A 16,967-nucleotide genomic window follows, 5' to 3' on the forward strand; every position below is an offset into this window, starting at 1 on the left:
CATTTGCATTTCCTTCAGGAGACCAGGCACCCTGGGAGGAAAGCTTTTCAAAGCACAGGAGACTCAGCTGAAGCATTTTAAACGATGGAAATTAGCTGTGCCAGTACGACTGTCTTTTTTTCTAAAATTAAAGCAAATGTTTTAGAATCCAGGCAAAGTGAGGCTGGGGAATGCGCAACCCCCTTCCCAGGACTCCACGGCCCCCCTGGGGGTCGCGCCCCACAGATTGAAGATGTCTGCCCTATGCTAAGAACTCTGCTATGTTTGGTTGTAGTGTATGTGTAGTAGTAAACACTGACCAGCTGCTACTGCTGTAAAAAAAAGGTTTTTAATCACTTGTTTAGTGCAACGTCACAGCAAATGTATGCTGCTCCAGCATCATGCACCTCGTTTAAGATATTTAAGTGTCAATTAATTTATTTGATGGTCTGTAAACCATGCACAGATGGCTAACTTGCTGCCAACAGGCCTTTGACATTTCTTTTGTAGCTCCAGCCATCAAAATGTACAAATGATGTTTTCCTAGAGCCTTGCTGCGTCATCAGTTCTCAAAGCCCCTAGGCCCTGCCTACATCTACAAAGTCTGTAGGTTACCTTATACTATAATTTGTTTGTTGCTAATTGGGAATGTCTAAAAAGACACTGTAGTAAACTACAATGGTATCTAGTAATATTGCTTTATTTTGAAAGATGTATGGCCTCCAGTAGCATGTTGGTAGGGCCGGGGGCATACGTTTTGGACCTGTTCTAGAATCACAATCCAATGGTTCTTTACAGAAGTGTGTAAGCGTAGAGCGGAGGAAGTCATTATTAATTCAACAAGAATTTCTCTTAACACAGTGACCACAGACAACTACGTAAGGTTATGTAATTTAGTGGGAAGCCAAAAATAAACACACCTCAAAACTAGAGTTTAAAAATACAATGAGAATCTGCATAAAGCCAAATCAGCTAATAAAGTTGGGGCATGCAACATGCTCAGGAAATAGGATGCAGAGGATCAGAACACTTGAGTCCAAAGGTCCCTGTATCGAGGATTGATGAAAATAAGGCATCAATCTATCCCTACACTAACATCTACTTAAGCATTCTCAGGAAAAGGAATAAAAAGGTGGCAGCGTGTGGAGTCTCCCTAAGAAGTCTCTCCACCATCAATAGGTTGGATAGCATAAAGTTATTGAGACAGAGCTTGTTCTACGATGCTCTCTCTACAAAGGCAGAGAAGAAGTGGGTACTTCCCCTACTCTAGCATCACATTACCACAGGCATTTTTCCCAAGAGTCCTTGCAGGTCACGCCATCCACTCTGAACACTATCTTCATAGGTAACTTTCCACAGGATATCGGTGTTCCTGAACTGTAACATGTTGACCTTGATTTGCATGTCCTCTCTGGTGTGAAAACACAACAGTTTCCCTTATCGGCTTAAGATTACAATGAGTCTCCTTTCCTTGCCTGACTAATAAAACAAATTTGTATTTGTATTTGTATTTATGGGTATTTGTTAAGCGCAAACTTTCGCTCCGGAAGGAGCATCTTGGCGCTGAGCAAGCGTGTGAGAATTAGGTGATGAAAGATCTAAATACCTGCCAACCCATCAGTATCAGATTGCTGATAGACCAAAGTCTTCAGTCAAAGACATTATTCTAGTTAACAAGGGTGCTTCTTCATACTGCAACACAAAATGTGAGAGAGAACGAAATCAACTGCATAGGTGAAATTCTAATGTGAGTGCTTCCAGTGAAATTTCATTTCAAACCTACAAGATTCTGCTAACATAAGGAAATGGCATATGAGCTTTATGGAATTCCATAAGAAATGAAGATCCATTCCCTTAGTATTCCTACCTACATAAAAAATGACACCTTAATAAACGTCTTCAATAAAAGAAGGATTGTCAGTTGCACAATACAAGTACTTCACATTAATGTTTTCAGCTAGTTACATTTACTTTCTATGTTCATTCTTCTAGTTACTATTCAATGGCCTAAATACCTCATATTTCACTTTATTACATTTCTAAATTATGACACTCCATGTTAACACAACAAAGGATCATATGCGGGTGCGCTCTATATGTGTGAATATAATGCACTCCTACAAATAAAATGCAGTTTCTGCTACATCAATGATAATTGTATTTTATTTTCATTTTATACTTTAGTCTGCATATTATTGAAGTGGATTCGGTCCAACGATGGATGGAGGACCTGAAGCTAATGACCGAATGTGAGTGCATGTGCATCCTCCAGTCAAAGCCTATCAGCATAGACGACGATACTGCCAGCGAGTTGATCTTGTCTGCGCAGCACAGTGCCGTCGATAACCTGGAGACCCTGTTGAGAAGGGCATGGATCATCAGTACAGAGCTGACAAGGATAGTAGACAAGCTTGAAAAGGACCGGTGGCACAGGGTTCACAGCATGGCCGTCAGAACGAACTGCCACGTGCATTCAATGATAAATGAGTACAATGCCTTCACCAGAAACTCACTCGAGGAGATGCATGAGGTAGGATGCTCTGGGGCATAATCTGTTATTAATGTAAATCACTGACATGCAACACAGCTTCATTCACAAGGGACAGTGAGGCAGTGAAAGGGGAGAACAGTGACAGTCCAGGTAAATAAAATATGCCCATGGTTCAGTGGCGTTATAATAGGCCGAGGAGCCCCCACGGTGCTGGGTGGCCCCGATGTCCAGTGCACGGGCTGCCGACACTCGACCTGAGAGCTCTTGACTGGGCCCGTATCGTGGGTGGCCCCTCCATGAATTTTGCTTGGTGGCCCCTTCAAGTGTTGTTACACCACAGCGGGCAAGGTTTAGTGTGCATGTAGTGTAGAAACATTCATTGTAGAAAGCAAAGGTGCAAGAAATGATTGTGTTGTGAAGAACATTAAACCAATATTGTTATTCGATGACATCGCACGTCTAAGTGTTACATCTCCAGTGCCTCCCAGATGCTATGTATCCATTTATGTAAAATCTGTGCACAATGTATTGAAATTAGGAAAACACTGATGCACATAAGTATATGAAGGTATATCTAGCATTATAGATAATGCTAAATATTGTTTGGAGATGGAGGTCTCTAGGGAGATCATTTATGACAACAACTTCCCATAAAAGACATTGGTAGCTATACAGACTAAAGCAAAACTCCGAAAATAGATCACAAGCCATCCTGTCAAAACAAAAAAAATAAAGACCAAGTAGTAGTTCATAATTAAGAGTGAACCTTGTTGTCGATAAATATCAAAAGCTTTAATCAGAGTCAACTAGTACATCCAATTTTTGGTTCTTGTTGGAGATAAGACAAATAATATATGTGACTACAATAGAGAAAAAAGGCCAAATTAATATGGCTTCCATCGTGGTAACCTCCCTAGGACTAGTGGAGTAGTGTGGCTCACTGGTTAGAGGCGGCAGGCCTGAGAGCAGAAGTCAGCCTGGGACCAGGGTTCAATTCCCGACGCGGCAGGGTCATGGATCTTGGTCAGCGGACTCGATAATTCTCGCTTCGGTGCTTACTCTAATCAGGGGTTCCACTCGGCAACTCTGGGCATTAGCTTGCCTAATCTCCACAACGGCCCCACCAATTCCGGGGATGCCTGGCTCCACCTTGGGGACTCCCAGCAAGGGACCATCCCACAGGGAAAGCCAGGACGGGTTCCCCAGAGTTATACAGCGCCGGGACGCCCCGTTGCTGGGGCAGCTGTGCGCTTTACAAGTATACTACATTTACATTTACATTTAATGTTCCCAGTCACCATTATAATGTTTTTTTCAATCTCAAAGGGATATGAATGGCCATGATTCAGCCATAGAGCATTTGTCCTCAAAGGATGACACCTTCTTACCTGCAGTGAAATATCTCTTTCCGCAGGTCTTTCAGATCCCCATTATATTCTGTTAGTTCTTCATTCCTTCAGTGTGCATTACAGTATTCGTGAACGTACAACAGAAGTGAGACATTTAAATAATTGCTAGATGTGTTTCCAGACATATCTTGAAATCTGTTACTTAGGATAACTATTTCAATTTTGTATATATTTTTTTCTGACATATTAGTCATTTATGTTTTCTTTTAAATCTTTTTATAAACAAAAGATCTATGTGCATAATGAAATTCATGAAATATAAAATGATTTTCCAGTTTAGCTGAAACTGTTAGCAAAGCAGGGACGATAATACCTTAAAGTGATATATGAAATAAAGAACCTCATGCTGTTAATTATACAGTTATTACAATACACAGAAGACTTCCACAACCATGTAGAGGATAAAGACTGGAGGCTGTGTTCCTTTATGAGGTGATTCAAATGCAATTTCCGTGGCTGGGAGCAGCGTCCCCTACATGCACTCTTCTGATTGGTCAATCATAATACAATAGATTGCCCCATTCTCAAGTATTCAATCTTCACCCACACTATTCTTGGTAGGATCTCTTTATTTCTTTATCAATATGCATGGCTCTTCATTCAAGGATGTACAATATTGTGTCATCTCATGAAATTATCATGGTATGCTCATGCACGCACTTTATCCCAGTGCATTTCAGGCCTTGCCCTTCATCAAGGGATACATAATCCTGAGGAATGGTAAAACAACGAATAAACAACAACTTTTCAGAAATGGAGTACCAACCAAGAGTATCCTAAAGCAGGTTTTTTCCATATGAGAATGGAAATAAATAACATCAATAAAAGGTATGAGTAAGAATCAGAAGTGGTGTGACAAAGAAGACAAGCCCAAAAGGTCTAAACAGGTGCATATTAAGGAACGAGGTGTGCAGATGTTTATAAACTTAACAGTGACGGCCTCTGCAGGCCATAGCGGTAGGGGTGTAGTAAACAGACGAGGTGCAAAAATAACATTTAAAAAAGAAAACCACTTACCGGCGAGTATTTAAGTTTTTTTAAATTTTATATTACCTCATCGTCTGTCACCACCCCCCACCCCACCACTCTTACCTGCACCGGTTGTCACTGAAACTCAAAAGTAAAACTTAGGTGTCTTTGCCAATGGAGCTGAGGTGTATCATGTTGGGACTAAATGTTAGCACTGTTGGTGAAATAAATACATGCCTTTCACTGCTTACAGAATAAAATTCTCTCAGAGGTCAAACGTAGTGTACACATTTTGAATCATGCTTCCTGAAGTTTAAGAGTGTGATGTGATCGAGAAAAAGCATCTCTAGGGAAAGCGAGGTGAATCATGCTTCCAGGAGTTTTAAAGTGTAACGTGATTGAGAAACCATACCACAAAACAAGTACTATTATCTAGCAATTTCAGTAATCCTAGTTCTGTTGTATTCTATTTAAGATGTCAGCCGTGGAAATATATATATATAGTTATAGTTTGGACCTAGTTTCCATAGGAAATCCGCAATATTTGGAATAACTTTGGCGCCGGTCAATGAATCTTCGCGAAATTCTCCAAGAAGATGGGGCGCTCCGCTCCGCTCCGCTCCTATCCCGAAAGTTTCAGTATGGTTTGTCAAGTGGGGGCTGAGAAAAAAGGGGGTTCCAAAACGTGTTTTCCCCATGCAATTTTCCATAGGGACCTTTAGACACGGCTACAGCCCGAACTGTAAATGTAGAGGTACTTGTATAGCGCACGACTACCCAGAGGCATCTCGGCGCTTGTACAAATACCACTGAGGAACCCTTCCTGACTTTTCCCTGTGAAGTGCCCACTCCTGGGCACCCCCAAGTTGAAGCCAGGCATCCTTGCATTGTTGGGGCCGTTGTGGAGAGTAAGCAAGCTATTGCCCAAAGTTGCAGAGTGGGACCCATGATTAGAATAGGCACCGAGGCGAGAATTAACAGGTCCGAGGAAATTGAGCCAAGACCCGCCGAGGCAGGAATTGAACCCTGGTCCCAGGCCAGACTTCTGCATCAGGGTCTGCCGCTCTAACCACTTCTCCACTGCTGAACTGCTGAACGGAATTACACCAAATTTGGCAAAAAGGTAGAGTTTGGTTCGCAAACTACGCTTTTTGTTAAATGGTGTAAATCCGTTCAATAGTTCCTGAGAAAATCAAAAGTAAAATCATAGATATATATATATAGACGAGGTGTAATGAGGCCACGCCCCTTTATACACCTCTCTGCAAGGCAGACCTGTGGCGCATACTGGAAGTTCCTGGTGGGCTAGTTGGCACCCAGGAACCCCCAGTATGCAAGGGGACTTAATCCCCCAACTTAGAACGTGCTACGGGGTGCGTTTGCACGGTGGTCAAGGTAGGGGGCGGGGCTTGAGGTGATATGTGTGTAAACATGCCCTGTGGCGCGCTTTATGTTGGGGAATTAATTCCTCTTCAATACACAGGTCCCCTAGGGGCCAACTAGCCCAATAGGTACCTCTAGTAAGTGCCACAGAGCTGCGGTGCAGAGCGTTGTAAAAAGGGGGCGTGGCCTCTGAACACCTCTCTGCAACGCAGCTCCCTCTCTCATACTGGAGGTACCTGGTGGGCTAGTTGGCCCACAGGGGACCTCAGGATTGAAGAGGAATTAATTCCCCAACTTAAAACACGCCACAGGACGTGTTTGCACACATGTCACCTCAGGCCCCGCCCCCTTCCTTCACTATTGAGCAAAATATTCCTCTAAAATCAGCCGAACTACGAATTCCGATTTACTCACCTGTTATCACGAGAGAGGTCAGTGCTGCATCTTTGAGCCCAGTACAGACCCTGAAAAGTAAATCTAAGTGTACTTACCAGTAACTTGTATTTCCTTCCATAGGAATCTATTGTGTGGTTTTCACCAGAAAAGTTTCTCTGTGTCTATTTTTGAAACGCACAAATATTCCTCTAAAATCAGCCGAACTACGAATTCCGATTTACTCACTGTAAAGAGCGGAGGAGGCTGAATAAATGTATGTCTTATTTATTATATAAATATTAAGGACCCACAGGTGTATGAGCTCAGGCATCCTGTCAGAACAGCTCCAACCGCTTCTCTGACAATCATCCCCACAAACACATTCCAAATTACACACATAACATTCTGTGTGATGTAAATCAATGTGGTCCTTATTAACCCAAGGATAAAAGAACTAAAATGAACTACAATAAAAATAAAAGAAACACATTTACCACACATATCTTTTTACAGCAAAACAAAATTAGCCTACAATATAATCATCCAACTTCTTGGTCAATCTTACAGTTCTTTTATGTGAATCATGTAAATCATGTACAGATGAGCTTGCACCCACATTACAATCAGAAACAGAAGAATCTAAATCAGGATCAATATTTGAATATAAAGCACTCACAAGACCATCACTAGAAGGAACAATCTGCTCAGTCTGTAATGGACCACAGAATACATCATCAAACCAAATATCATCACCATCTTCCGTTTTTCCCAAAAAATGTTCTTGACCTGGTTTGAGGATAACCACTGAACTTTTGCTCCACCACCCTTTGCCCTTAAGCAGAACAGTGGACTCAGTGACATCCTCAACTAGAAAAGCTACAGTAAATTTTGAGATACCTTTGAGTGTAAAAGAAGGTTTAGTAATTCTCACCCAATCACCAACTGATATACTTTTGTTTTTACAATGGTGAAAAACATCATGATAAGACTTTCCAGACATGCGAGCAGTAGCTATGTTGTTTCTGGCTTTAATAACAGAGGTTTCAAAATCATCTCTGAATTCCTTTCTTTTACTCAATGGAGGCATAAACAAAGATCTCGCTTGTCTACCTCTCATTAAAATATAAGGAGAAACTCCTGTACATGAATTAGGAGTTAAATGATAACTCCATATCTTTTCCTTTAAAAATTCAAACACATCCAGTTTGCTTTCCAAAGCAGCTTGAATGCCGTCTTTGAAAAATCTGTTTGCTCTCTCAATTTGACCATTAGAGCGAGGACTATAAAGAGGAGCACTTTTTGCAGACACACCACATTTTTTCAAAAACATTTGCATCTTACTGGAAATGAACTGAACACCATTATCAGACATAATGGAGTTAGGTGCCCCTTCGATCCTGAAAATGTTATCCAGGAAACATATGACCTCGTCAGTAGTAGGATGCTCAACAAAAGAATAGTACAACCACTTAGAAAAATCATCAATAAGGACAACTCAAAATCTTTTTTCTCTGCCAAGACACTCATAAGGTCCTGAAAAATCAATAGAAAGCTTTTCCCAAGGACCTACAGGGCCATCTCCAATAGACAACGGTTCAGTCTAAACTTTCCAGTGTTTATCAGAATTAACACACACTGAACAATTATCAATAAACCTTTCAACAGAAGCATCCAAACCAGGCCACCAATAATGACACTTAAGTAATTTCTTTGTTCCAGACACACCTGGATGTCCTGAATGTGCTAAACGAATGATCATGTCTCTAAGACTAGCTGGAGTAACAAATAAGTCTTGTCTTAATAAAATGTCATTTTCAATAGAAAGTTCCTCAGCAACCTGTGCAAAACTTCTCAGAGGTAATTCTAAATACTTTACCGATGGCCATCCATTAATAACATGAAATTTGACTTTGGCCAACAGACTGTCTTTGATGGCATGATCATTCCATTCTTTTTCATCAACACCAAAATTGCAAGACTCGACAGCATCAATCGAAGCTACCACACATTCATATTGATCCACAACTTCATCACAAGAATCATTAACTGCAGTAAAAAAAATTCCCCCTGGAATATGCTGGATCTCAAAATTAAACTCCTGCAGCCTAGCAATTAGCCTAACTAATCTAGATGAAGCCTTACCGCTTCTCACACCATCCATCATATAAACAAGAGGTTTATGGTCTGTCACCAAAACAAAAGGTCTTCCCCACAAAAAATTCTTCAACTTTTCAACAGCCCACACACAGACCAGAGCCTCCTTCTCAATTGTGCTGTAATGAATTTCAGCCCCTCTAATACCTCTTGATATAAAATAAATTACCCTTTCTTTTCCATCAACTGCGTGAAAACTGCACCCAATCCAATAGTACTTACATCTACAGTAACAAATGATTTCCCTTCAGGATCTAAAGTGTTAAGACCAGGTGCCTTAGCAATGAGTTTAATCACATTTCCAAAGGCTTCATCATGAACATCTGTCCACACAAACCTTGATTAAGTAGTTGTCTAAGTGGCTCAACAACAAAAGCATAGCTCTTGACAAACTTAGCATAATACTCACTCAAACCAAGAAATGAGCGCAATGCGTCCTTATCTTGTGGATTACTAGCATTTTCCAGGTTGTTAATGATGTCCTCTTTTGTACCATCAGGAGTGATTTTATGTCCTAAATAGTTTATTTCATTGACCAAGAATTTACACTTTTCTTTGCTAACTGTCATGCCTTTGTTGTTTAAAGTGTTCAAAACTCTTTCCAAAATGGAATTATTCTCATCAATGGTTTTAGCAAAAATCAAAATATCATCTTGAAAAGACTGAACACCTTTCAAACCATGAAATAAACTCTCAATTAACTTCTGGAAAACACTGGTAGCTGATGCCAGACCAAAAGGCATCCTTAAAAATCTATACAAACCAAACGGAGTAATTAAACGCCGTAAGGTCCTTTGAATTTTCCTCAAGAGTTACCTGATGATAGGCAGATTTTAGATCGATAATAGAAAAAAATCTTGCACCATTGACAGCTGCCAGCATTTCTTGTATTCTGGGCAAAGGATAAGTTTCCACAGGTTTTTAAAATCTAAACCGCATTACCCCCTCACTCGGGTATCACTTTCCTCTACAGCGCCATGAAACCGCTTAGTGTACGAGCGCTCAGTAAATATTTTTTATATTCAAAATTCAAATTTTTAAATTCAAATTCAAAATTCACTACAATATTTTTGTTAAGCGATCGAAGATCTACACATAATCTGATGTCTTGGTTCTTTTTAAGAGCGATAACAATCGCCGAAACCCACTCAGAACTGTCAGTAGGCTCTATGAAACCCTGGGAGCACAAATCATCCAGATGTAATTTAAGTTTATCTCTCACTCCTGTAGTGTAGTTCCTATATTCCCAATAGGCCCTGCGCATTGGAATAATATCTTCAGTAATATAGACGTAGGACAGAGGTTAACTAGGTCTTTTACTAACGATATTAGACTTAAGTTTTTGTGTGCCAGCTAGCTCAGAGTTCACTAGAAACTTTCTCGAATAAGCTAGGAGGAGTTTAACCTCCCTGGATAGACAAGAAGGGATTTCGTTTCTGACAACCATAGAACATGACAACTTTGCTCTCCCTTATTAAGAGTGTATCTCTAGAGTCGTGTGAAAACAAAAGACAGCTATTTTACTCAGTCAATATGTGCGTACTTAGTTTCACCAGATTGCAGAGAAAAGAAGAGACGGGCGTTTTCAATAAAAGGTGTTATTTATTGATCAGTCTCTTTTCTCATACAAGAGAAATGAATTGCTACAATTGCAACACTTATAGTTAAGTAAAGTGCATACAGTAAAAGCAGGATTATGAAATAATACTGTAAAAGCATTGATATGGTTTCTTAGCCATATGATACTTTAAAATGGATAAAATAGATACATACATATATACATTTGACTAATCGTACTCAACTGGTACTTCTAACTATGCCTACCCCGGTGTACCTGACCTAAGCCTAATACATGGGAAGGAGTAAGTAAGTAGCAGTTTAAGTTAAGTTTGGTTTGCCAAGAATCTGACTCAAGAATTCTCTGTAAGGGTTTAGTCAGTTCAGTACCTGGGGATTTGAAGGCAGGAGGGCTGGTATCTCTCTCTCAGAACTCGATATCCCAGTTCACCCGCAAGGGCAAGCTGGAAGCGCCGGAAGCTGGATTTCTCGGCAGGAGAAAAGACAGCATCTCTCTCAGCGCGTCAAAAGGGAGGGGCAGCGTCCGTGGGCTCTCATCAGCTGGGCTCTCGGGCAAGTAGCCGCTGCTCCAGATTCACCACCACCGTGTCGTTGCTTAAGGCAGCATTGGTATATTTATACCTGAAAGGTGGCGGGTTTGACGTAAGGATGGACATAAGACGTCAATAAAGATGTCATTAAGAACTGGTCGTTCTTACAGTATTACAGGAGTTCTTGGACGAAATCAAAACATTAGTAGAGGGGATTTCCCAGGTTAGCTGGAGGTTTGGATTTGTTTAAGAACTTGGTGTGCTTTCTAGGGGGCTGGAGGAATAGGCTTGCTTAATGTGACAGCATGCGCTATGACCGAATTATGAAAAAGGGTTTCTGTGCCGTTGCAGGCATATTATTGATTTATTAACCGAACAAGGGCAAGGAATAGGATATTGATTCAGGTACCTAGATAAAACACACTACACCCACTCCACGAATTCATGTCCATAATTACCAAACTAAGCAATAGTAAACATATCTAACGGTGCATGTGTATACCGATCCACCCCACAATACATTATTTTGCATCTGAAATGGTATATGCGAAATACACGAAAAATGAGTATAGGTACTGTATGCTTTCAAGCAGTGTAATCATTCAAAAAGATGCACATATATATCAGCATGAATGATTTGCGAAAATTACACATGAAATGGCTCTTAATACAGAAAAAAGGTGCGAGACCATTCCATCACATATAAATACAGTTTCTTGTAAATATGCTAGAGATTGAGTTTAATATATTGTCTCTGGAGTTCCTAATAATAGAAGCTCTGTTCTCTAAGAATAGTTTTACTTTAAACAGAGGATGAGTGCCAAAAAAAAGGTAAATATTTTGGAATCGGGGAAAAAATAGTTTCGTTCTCAAGGGAAGAAGTCAAAATAGTTCCAAATTTTTCAGAAGCTTTTGTTTTTAAAAGCTGAAGGCCAAATGCAGAGTTCTGGGAACGCTGTATGCTCGTTTGCTTAAAGTCATTCTCTTTGTTCTGGGGAAAACATCATTTCTGACAGACTTTCAAAAAAACAGTCTACTGCCTCAGGTGAAAGTTCGACCAAGTTGGAAAATGTCGCTACCATGCAATCTTGAGCATGATTGCTTTCAACGATGTTTTGATCAGAATTGCTTACAGAAGGTCGTACCTGGTTGATGCTGCTCTCATCTCGTACTTCACTACCCTTTAATCGCAGTGGTGAAGTCTCAAGGAATGCCGTCATCAGGATGGGTAACTGCTGGGGACAAAACGATGCATGAGCCTTTACTGGACTGAGCAAAGTATCTGTATCCAATGGTACTTCTGATTGTAGTGTAAGACAGATGTCTAACACGCATTCTTCTCCGCATAGCAAAACATCTTAACACAGTTAAGATACAATTCTGCCAGATGGGTCTGAATGAAAGAAAACAGGTCATATTTATATCTCTTGGCCGGGCTAATCCAAGGACTTTAGTTATGCGGTCCCGATAGCGTATTGCTAGGATCGTTTCTTCCATTATTGCTGGACTTTTGTCTGTGACATGGCTTGCCATAACGAAGCAGGAGTAGCCTGCTACGAGTCCCAACAGGAGTGGAAGTCCGCCAAAGACAGAATGGATAAAATTAGGAAAAATACCCAGGACTGCTTTGAAGGGTATTAACAGTCTTAAATACACTCGCGATACCATTCGTATCAGAAATGTTTAAGATTTCGTTTAGCATTTCTGCGAAGTATAGGGGGCAATTTGTTGATAATAATGTATGTATCTCTGTCGTTGTCCTTGCAACTTGGAGATCATACGTTTCTTTTGATGACGTCAAGTGAACTGGCATCTGTAGAAGCACAGTCTTCATTCTGCTTAAAGTATCAATTCGAATAGAAGAGATATTCAAACTGGGCCAAATTTTTCCCTCCCTGTCTGGAGTGTCGTTTGGAAACAATACTCGCTCACAGCAAGTGACCATGGAACTTACACTAACTAGATAAGCTTTTCCTGGCACTAGGCCACAACATCTGTGATCCACAATTAGAATGTAGCTCCCGTTAGAAAGCCGTCTAAAGAATGGCTCTATCCGAGTTGCAGGTGTGCCAAGCTGGTGACATGAAAGGTTATTTGAAGTCCCCTCACAGGCCCCATGCAAATTTATGCCCTGACACAGAAGTATACCACTTAGTGATTTTTCACAATTATTACCGCTAAGAAATACACTCTGTCCTTTTTCACTATAACATGTGTGTGTGTAAGGTAATTTCCATGTTGACTTAATGTATCCTTTACCCAACCTTTCATACTGGCCTGCCTGTATATACTTTTGGCAGTATCGAAATTGGAAAGTTGTTATCGGAATAGTTATGATTCCGTGTATTATCCATTCAATGACAGGTCGTTCTGACATTGTCAATGGTAATCTCTCTAGTTTTTCAATGCTCAGGATTGTATATTCTGCTCCCTTTTCTGCCAAGCTGATTTGCGTATCAGTAAGGTTATAGATAGAGAATAATGATGTTATGTTGATTAAACGCCAAGGCACGTAGCCTGAACGCAGATTTTGTAACGTCCAGCCAAGCTGTACAATAGAACGCAATTGAGACTGACCGTGTTGTAACATCAGTAAGTCTTGCTCTATTATATCGATTGCAGATGATACAATGCTGTCCAGTGAATATATTCTGGAAGACAGAGTCATTAACCCATTGTCCACAACAGAAAGTGATTTTTCCAAATTAACACGGTCAATTTCCCGTATTTTCTCTGCTGTCTTAATTTGAGTTACTTTCCAAGCTTCTTTGTAAGCTGCATATATAGAGGCCGCTATGAAACGTTTTTGACGCTGTTTGCGCGGTCCCATAATGAAATCACGCAAGTCAGCACCTTCTTTAAGTAAAGTCAAGTGTTGCTTAATTTCTGCCAGTGTGGATGTATGTAGCCATTCGAGGCATAGTTTACCCACACTGTATGTTGTTACAATCCCTGGATGTTGTCGCTGGGAGTATCTAGGGTCTGGCCTGGACATTTTTAAGCCCTGTATTTTGTTCAGGAATCTATCTTGACAGTTATTTGTGTCTGTGGGCCAGATCAACCATTTCTTCCAATCAGGATGTGTTCTGTTTTGGTTAAAAATATGGGATACGTCTATCTCAACATCTGTAGTGTTATTACTATCAGGAGTTGGCTTTGGAATAGACGGTTTCTTTAAATCTTTAATTTTGGCTAGGCCAAGACAGGTTGTTTGTTGAATTGTGTCATTCCAAAATATAATTTGTTCTGGGAACATGCAGGCTCTAAATAATGATTCTATACCTTGGACCTGCCAATCTTTAGTACCCCAGATGGTTTTCGTTTCAATATTATTGTTCCAGAAATCAAAACCAAATGTATTCATTTTTTCAAAAAATGTTTCTGAATAGATTAATTTTGTGTTTGTCAGCATGCTTTTCACTCCTGTCTTATTTAACAGTTTGAAATAAAACGTTTCTGCATTGCTTGTGTTAAACCCTGAGAAGTATGAACATTTCTCATAAAATGTTTTTGAACTGCCTTTTGGTGGAGTTGCACAATGTTCCCATTGATTATCATTAAAAACATTTCTAGGTTGAGCAGATTTATGCAAATAATGATTACCATAGTGGTTGTAACAGTACATCTGGTCATAATTAGATGAACCCTGTAAGTAATCATGTTCAGTAAATTTAGCTGACATAACTAGGTCTGACATCATACCATTAATACTTTCAAAGTCCCAATCATCAGAAAATGTGCTCGGTTTTACAAAGTCACTTAATGAAACCTTGAATTGATGAGGATACTTCAAGAGCTCGACCGGGTCATAGATTTCGTAATCAGTTTTATCCCATGCTACCCCACCGGGTAATGGATTGGCTGTGAAGTTCACTGAAGAAAGTTCTCTTTTCTCGATGTGTGAAGACTTGTGTGGTTTTAGGACCAAGTTGATTTTCTGGCTTGCTGTGTCCATTGTAACATATTTTCCCTCAATGAAGTGTCCCAAGCATAGTATCATGATGAGCCAAAGCAGGAGGAAAAGTACACCTAGTACCACCCAAAATTCAATCCATGGGGAAATCAGATAGGTCTCTTTTAGTTGATGAAAGAGTTTTTTAGCCTTGTCTTTAAAAGTTGTTGTTGATGTTGGCTGTTCCTCAGGTTCACTCGGATCCTCAGAAAAATCATCGAAATTGATGAAGTAGCCTGATGCAGTTCTGTCAATTGTTTCAATTGCTTCTGGATTTCTTTTTGCTTTCGGAATTTTCTTTGTTTCATTAGCATAGTCTGTGGCTACATCAGTGTAGACTGGTGTTTCTTGTTGAATTATTACAATTTGGGTTTCAAGAGGTTTAAGTTCCATGGCTTTGTTGCATAGTCCTTGTTGATTCACTGTAGGTTTATCAAATTTGATTAGTCTTTCAGTTTGAACCTCTTGATTTGTAGCAAACTTTGGTGTTCTGCTACTTCTTGGGAGTCCACTTGGCCTACTACTTGTTATTGGCCACATGATTGTGGTTTAACCAGGTCGATGGATACAACTCGGTTCTCCTTTTTACCAGCAAGGGCGGTAGTACAACTGATCTTGTTCCGTTGACAGCTAAGACAGGTACTGATTTTCTGTAAGAAGGCCCAAATTCCTTCTTCACCGCTATTTTCTCTCTGACCAGATCCCCAATCTTTGGAATCCAGACAGGCCTTGCTGGGACAGGTGGTTTCTCTTCAGTGGCCGTTGGCTGTTGTTTCAACTTTATGTTGCTCAGGTCTTTTCTTGTTTCATTTAAGTCCTGTAAAATAGCCAAACGATCTTTGATATCAAAGCTTTTTTCTTTCACCACTGAAGTTTGACTATCGAGGTCTTGGATTAGCATTCTAGTCCGGAACAATAGTTCGTACGGACTGAGACCTTTTAGAGAATTTCTTGGCAGATTATTAAGACTACGTTGGACACTTATTAAATGTTTGACCCACCCAACACCCGAACCTAATACCTTTGCCGTTATAGATTGCTCTATGTCTCGGTTTTTTCTTTCCACCATCCCATTTCCCATAGGAAGGAAGTGATAAGATTCCCGCAATGCAATGCCCATGCTGGTCATGGCCTCCTTATAAGCTCGAGAGCTAAAAGCAGGACCATGGTCAGAATGTAGCATGCCAATCGCGTCTATGCCGCTATAGACTCGCCAATCTTGTTATAACAGTTCAGACGTCAGCCGAGAGCTGGGGTCTACATTTTTAAGTGAATTTAGTCTTAGATAATATACATTGGGACGCATGTTTCCTGTTTAATCATGCGAATAGATCGCTTTATGCTTTCTATTATGTGTTCTGGCAATTTGTGATTATCCACGCTCATCCCCGGCCACCAGTATTCTGATTTTAATTCTGTCAAAGATTCTTTGATCATCTGATGCCTTAAACCTAATCCCATATGTGCTTCTTGTATTAAGAAGCCTCTCCTGTTCCTGTTTGGAATTACCCTATCCCCCACTCCAGGGATTCGAGCAAAAGGAACGGAGTTTGCATCGATTATGTATGTATAATTGAGTGGATAGTTGATAGGTAACGCTGAACAGTCGCCTTTTGATGACGTTTTTACCGCCAGCATCGTTTCCCCTTTTATGTATTTTCCTGAACGCTTTTTTGTAGCTACGGAAGCCGACTTAGTTGCTTCCGCTGTGGCTGTCTCAGCCAATGAATTCCCTGAAACGTGAACGCCATCACGCTGATGACTCAGTGTATGTATCACTTGAGTCTTTTGTAGTTCCTTTTGTAAACGAACTACTTGTTCCCAAAGCGATTTTTGCTTTATTGTGGCACCTGTGTCATCATTGTAACCGTTTTCAACCCATTTCTGCAAGTTTTCGTTGTATGATTTGACGCAGGAATGCGAATCGCACACTATTAGTGTCGGGAATTCGCGATCGGCAATATCGAGCTCCATTTTTAAAGCTATTAATTCAGTTTGATGACCTGAATTGTCTTTTACAGATTGTGACATCGTTACTAGTGGCATTAATTTACGTCCGCGCCACCGGCATTTGACAACCTCGCATGTAGCGTTGTAGGCTTGTTTTCCCCAAACTGGGGGTTCTGCATAACTGTTTGTGTATATTA

The 16,967-nt window shown here is 40.4% G+C and overlaps 1 protein-coding gene across 1 annotated transcript in view; it reads left to right on the forward strand.

Annotated features, from left to right (window-relative positions):
• INSC (INSC spindle orientation adaptor protein) overlaps positions 1 to 16,967 on the forward strand; it is a 1,419,009-nt gene that overhangs the window by 686,072 nt on the left and 715,970 nt on the right. The window contains exon 4 of the mRNA XM_078681025.1: positions 2,164 to 2,509. Within this exon, the coding sequence (XP_078537151.1) occupies positions 2,164 to 2,509 (346 nt within the window). The remainder of the gene's footprint in view (positions 1 to 2,163; positions 2,510 to 16,967) is intronic.

This window comes from Lissotriton helveticus, chromosome 3_1, assembly GCF_964261635.1.
Source record: "Lissotriton helveticus chromosome 3_1, aLisHel1.1, whole genome shotgun sequence".
Taxonomy (NCBI): Eukaryota; Metazoa; Chordata; class Amphibia; order Caudata; family Salamandridae; genus Lissotriton; species Lissotriton helveticus.